Here is a 5,888-nt window from a genome sequence, read left to right as displayed (position 1 = left end):
ATTTTTTTTACATATTTAGTCACTGTATTTATTTCTCATTTACATATTCTGTCATTTGAAAACTTGGATAGAAAATTAAATGAGAATTGTTTGGAAACACGGACAACAAATTAAATATTTCTTTTTATTTACACATTTACCCATTGTATTTTTTTCTTATTTACAAATCTGCCACTTCACTTAAAATCAAAAATTAAAATTAATTAATTACAATGAAGTGTCATTTATTTTTGCTGAAAATAAAAACACAAACTGTAATATATAGTATATATTAATCTGCTACAATACAATTTTCAAGAAAACCAAATATCATAAAATTAATAATAATTCATAAAAATCTACTGTAAAAAATTAAATCATTTTTAAATAAAAAAAAATTAATAGGTTAATATATGAATATTACAATTACATCAACTTGCATCAAGTTATAAAATTATAAATATAATATTAGGTACATATAAAAAATTATTATCAAACATCTATATTGTAATATAATATATTCTACTCTAAATATATTTTACAAAAATATAAAAATATAAATGGAAATTTTATAAAATCAATGGTTTATAAATTTACATTGAACGCAAGTTAAATCCTACACCCGCGCGGGGAGCGGGTTAAGATCTAGTTAACTATTAAGTATTAAGTATTAACCGAATTTCTTCTCTCTGGAATTTAATTTGCCTCCTAAGATCAAAACATTCTGGTGGAGAATTGCACATAATGGCATAGCTGTAGCAGAGAATCTTGTTAAAAGAAAGGATTCAAATTGATACGCAATGTCTCTTATGTGGTGAAAAACCAGAGAATTTATATCATCTCATGTTTGACTGTAGAGTATCCAGAGAAATATGGTCCTTAGGGCATCATTATCGGTGGCCTTTAGGTTGAGGCCCTTAGCGTAGGGTCCCTTAACTTTTAACTAAAAACGCTAAGGGACGACCCTAAAGTCCCTTATTTAAGGGTCGTCCCTTAGCGTTTTTAGTTAAAAGTTAAGGGACCCTACGCTTAAGGGCCTCAACCTAAAGCCCACCGATAATGATGCCCTTAGCTCCCACAAACTGCTCTCTATCACAGCAGCAAACCTCTACTTTGCTATACCGTATGAAAGCCATGATCAAAGCATCTAAAAGGGATAGAAAGGAACTTCTTAGCTTCTTTGTTGGATGGAGAATCTGGAAAATGAGAAATAGGTTGCTTTATGAGAATAAAAGAGAACATATTGTCCATGTTGTTCATTCCTCCATCTCAAATTTTCAATTATGGCAGGAGGCGAATAGTTCAACAGAGGATATGGACACTATAACAAATAAGCAACCTAGCTCACTCCAAGAAGTTATTCCAGAAGAAGCAGAATACTATTGCTTGACAGATGCATCTTGGATAACACCGGCAACCACTGCAGGTATAGGGTGGTCCTTATTCAGAAAAGAAGGCACTCTAGTCACCCAAGGTAGCTCTGCAATCTTGCCTACTGAAACAGATTTTCAAGCAGAAGCGATAGCACTGTGTATGGCTGTTCAGCAATTGAAGGCACTTTCCTATAAGAGGATAGCTTTCCTCAGTGATAATAAGCAGATGGTGAATGGAACCAATCAGCTTTCATACTCAGGAGTTAGAGCTCCCGAGAACTGCACTGAAGCAGCTATAATCATACAAGATATTCTCAACTTATCATGGGGTGATGAATTTTCGTACCATTTTGTTCCTAGAAATTTTGTATCTATATATAGCTGATCAACAGGCCAAAAAAGCTAGAGAAACAAATTAAAAGTATGTAATAGTGTGGCCATGTTACACTTTGTATCTTTGCTTATATATAAAGAAAGGAAGTTGACAAAAAAAAAAGTATTAACCGAATTTAAACACACAAATTGTTTAACTGACCATTGATTTAGTTGACTAGAGACCGTCTGTTGGTGCTGAGCTGAAGAAAATGTGCCCTGAGTACAAGCGGTGGAAGCATGTGCTTCCAGCCCTGTTTTTAATATCTACCATTTCGGCCGTAAATTTTTTGATATCTCTGTTAGCTGAGTTGGTTAACGGTTGGATTATGTTAGTAGAAGGTGTGAGGTTCGAACTGTCACATATACATTTTGTTTTCTCCATTAGTTACTAAATAATAGGCTGAAATTATTTTTGTTGCTTCCAGCCCTATATTTATCCGGGCCGGGCCTGATTACGCTTGTTTAAATTGCAAAGAATAGACAAAAAAAGAAGCTTACTGGAGCATAACCGATTGAAATGACTTTATATTATACTAGATTAAGGCGTTGATTGGGAAAGCTGATGAAAAATAAATAAGTGTATGTTAAAGAAATATTATACCACAGAAGCAATATGCTCTCATCAATGTATTTAATGAACTGATTGTTAAAACAGTAAATGATTCATATATAAAATTATCATATAAAATTAATATATAATATATAATTTATTTGTTTCTAAATAATATATATATATATATATATATAATTTTCATTGTCCACTTGATCTAGTTTAGATGGGTAGACGACAAAAAAAATATAATGTTCATTGACAAAGAAATAATTTTAGCTATATATTAAATGTGAAATATTATTATTTTACAATTGTTTTTAAAAGGTTGTCAAAAAAAATTGTTTTTAAAAAATTAATTTCATTTTGAATATAAATATAATTTGTGATACTTTTAAATTAAATAAATGTTTTTTTTGCAGAAATGACCTAAAATTTGAAGTTAAATGTAAAAGTAACCTGTTATTTTTTTGTTTGAAATTTTTATTTGACATATTCACTCCAAAAATTTAAATAATTCATGAAAATACCATTATTATTATTTTTTTTAAATGATTGTTTTACTTTATCATTCTTATCTTCCTCTTTTATTTACAACTTTGTTATTATCCTCATTACCCCATCCACCATGAACAACCAATTTCAAACAATAAATGCACCTAAAATCGACATTTATAACTTACACATACAAACCCTTTCTCGTTCATTTTTTCTCTTATTTCATTCCAAAATTTTATTTTTTTTATTTTAGAATTTATAGGCTTATTGGAATGTCTCTCTGTTTATCGATATTGGATAACTTTTTAGAGTTGTTCTTCTCATATTAATAAGGCTAAAGTTAAAGAACTGAATCAGTTTCCAAAATGAACAATAGGTATACACACTGATTTTGTTACCCTGCTATCAAAGTCAGTTTATCGACTTCAATTTCGTCAGATTAACTCTAACTAATTTTAATATTATGAAAATTTATATTTGTATTGGACTTGGTCCACATCAATTATTTTTAATCAAGAAATAAAATTAATGATAAAAATATATTATCATAAAGCAACATATAATGTATATATACATGATTTAGTAATATTAGATCTTAAATATAAAATTAAAATATCCTAAACTTTTTTAGAAAAATGATTTCAAGTAAACATATTATATAATTGTTTTGTATTTTAATAATTATGTAGACGATAAATTTCATAGTCGTTATGTACATCAAATTGTAAACCTTTCGAAAGTAAGATAATATATATTTAAAAATAAAATGATATAAATTGATTTATATTTGTTGGCACTTTATATATTATCTTAAATATTTTGATTGGTAAAATTAAATGATATGTTTTAGTTTTACTAATGGATGTAAGAACTTTATTTAGTATAAATTAATTTTTTAACATTTTATTTTTTCTACTTTATCATTTTATTCTTAAAACTACAGCATATAAAATTACAAGGGGGGAATTTTAACTGACCCCACCTTTAAAATTTACCTTTAAATGATAATTATTTTCATAAATACCTTAAGTTTATTATGAAAAAGAACAAAATTAACCCTCTTAAATCATTTATAAATATTTAAGAATTATTAATAGAAATTTTTAAACTCAACCCCACCCCCTAAATAATAAAGCCTAAACAATAACCACTAAATCAACCCTAACCCAAATGTTAATGTATTTTTTGATTGGGTGTATTTTTGAAAGATTGGTATCCAACTTAGGGTATTACAGAAAATCTTAAAATTAAATTTCTGAGCAAAACTACTTTATTTTATAATTTTATAGTTAAATATTTATTTTATTTTATTTTTAGTATTTATTTTAAGGAAGGGAATATGAATGCAAAATTTAAGTGTTTTTGCTTAGATATTTAAGCGTGTGTTTAAAACGTGTTTAGTTTTTGGCCGGTTAAAGATTTTTTTAAGTGATCTTTAAAAAATAAATAAGATTTGGAGATACAAATCTTGTGGAAGATACCAACTAAGGTATAAATGAGCCGAGAATAAAAGGACTACAAAGTGGACGACTCTTTATTCCTATTTTTATAAAATCCTGGTTTACATATTCGTTTCTTTACCTACCACTAGGTCCACTACATAAACCTTTTACACATTTCACTTTGGACTGTTTATCAATATATGAATACTTAAAAATGTCGATGAGAGATATCTGTCCAATAAACCATGCACTGTATGCATGTTATGCAAATTAGATAAATCAGTACAAAAAAATTTATAGATAAATGAAATATGTAGGATGATTCAATCAAAAATCATATTCCGTTTGATCCAAAATTATAGAATATGATCTGAACATTTTTAACAATAAAAGTTGGAATACTGTTTTAAATATGTATTATATGTTTTAATATAATAATTTTATAATATATATATATATATATATATATATATTAATTTTTTAATTTTTTAAATAGTTTAATAATAATATTGTAATAATTTTATCTATTTTCGAAATTTTAGATTCAAATAACGTGAAATTTAAGTATTTGATTATACATCCTTAGTTTGTCATGCATAACTTATCGTTCAATGGTATCAAGAATTAAAAATATTTGTAAAAATGCTATTTCTATAACAGCAAAATTATATAAAATAAAATATATAAATCAATTGATTAATATAATATTAGATAATATCAATACTTTTTATTTAAAAATAAAATTATAGAAACAAAATATTATTTTCTTATACATTCCAAATATTACGACACTACTGCATAACTTTTATGAGTTTATGAGTTGCATTGTTCAAATCATAAATATGAGAAATTGCTTGAAATAACATAAGTAGGATACCATTTAAAAAATATATATATTGAGTCAAAAATATCCAAATATTGGGGTTTAAAATTGAGAAATCGGCCAAAAAAACACTGAACTTTGCGGGAATTGCCAAAAGAAACCTGTACTCGAACCTGACCAATAAAACCCCGATGTTTTGTTGACTTTTTTAGTTAATTCACAAACTTACGGTTGACTAACCAAATTAACACACCGTTAACCGACAGTTAAGACAGTGTTAACTCACCGTTAATTACTGCCGTTTAGTGAAACTACGTCGTTTCATTCAGTTGTTTTGTTAAACACAAAATCTCAAGACGACGTCGTTTTGCTTAATTAAAATTGTTGTTGCTGCCTGGACTCGAACCCGTGCACTCGTGGTCGTAAGGGGGTATTGCCACTGAGCTAGTGGACTTTTCGGAAGGTTATCACACATGTTTATTTTTATTGATCAAAAGATGTGTTTGATTGCAATCAAACAAAATGAAACCCGTGTTTGAACGTAACCCTAATTTCTCAAATCGATTTGGGGATTTCTCTTGTAGAGATGGTAAAGACGAAGTTCACAAGGAATGGAAAGGAGGTAATGATTTTCGGAGCGATGAGGAATTTCGATTACGGGAGTGACGAAGCGGTTCAAGAGTCGAAGAAGGGTGGAGAACGCGATGCTTCTGTGAGTTTGCCATCGCTGGAGAGATCGAGGATTCGTAAAAGCGTTGAAGGGATATCGATGTTGGCATCTACAGAGGTGTCGAAGGCGTCGAAGACTAGGCGGGGAACTTCATATGGGTCGCCTGCGTCATCTCCGG

General features: G+C 28.7%; 1 protein-coding gene across 1 annotated transcript; it reads left to right on the top strand.

Moving 5' to 3' along the window:
• The first annotated feature begins 1,041 nt into the window (after positions 1 to 1,041).
• Positions 1,042 to 1,737, top strand: LOC106338790. The gene has a single exon (XM_013777688.1). The coding sequence runs from the start codon at positions 1,042 to 1,044 to the stop codon at positions 1,735 to 1,737; it is 696 nt and encodes a 231-aa protein (XP_013633142.1).
• Positions 1,738 to 5,888: the final 4,151 nt, after the last annotated feature.

This window comes from Brassica oleracea, chromosome C4, assembly GCF_000695525.1.
Source record: "Brassica oleracea var. oleracea cultivar TO1000 chromosome C4, BOL, whole genome shotgun sequence".
NCBI classification, from domain to species: domain Eukaryota; kingdom Viridiplantae; phylum Streptophyta; class Magnoliopsida; order Brassicales; family Brassicaceae; genus Brassica; species Brassica oleracea.
The sequence above is the reverse complement of the archived record's forward strand: the minus strand, read 5'-3'. Positions and strand labels throughout refer to the sequence as shown.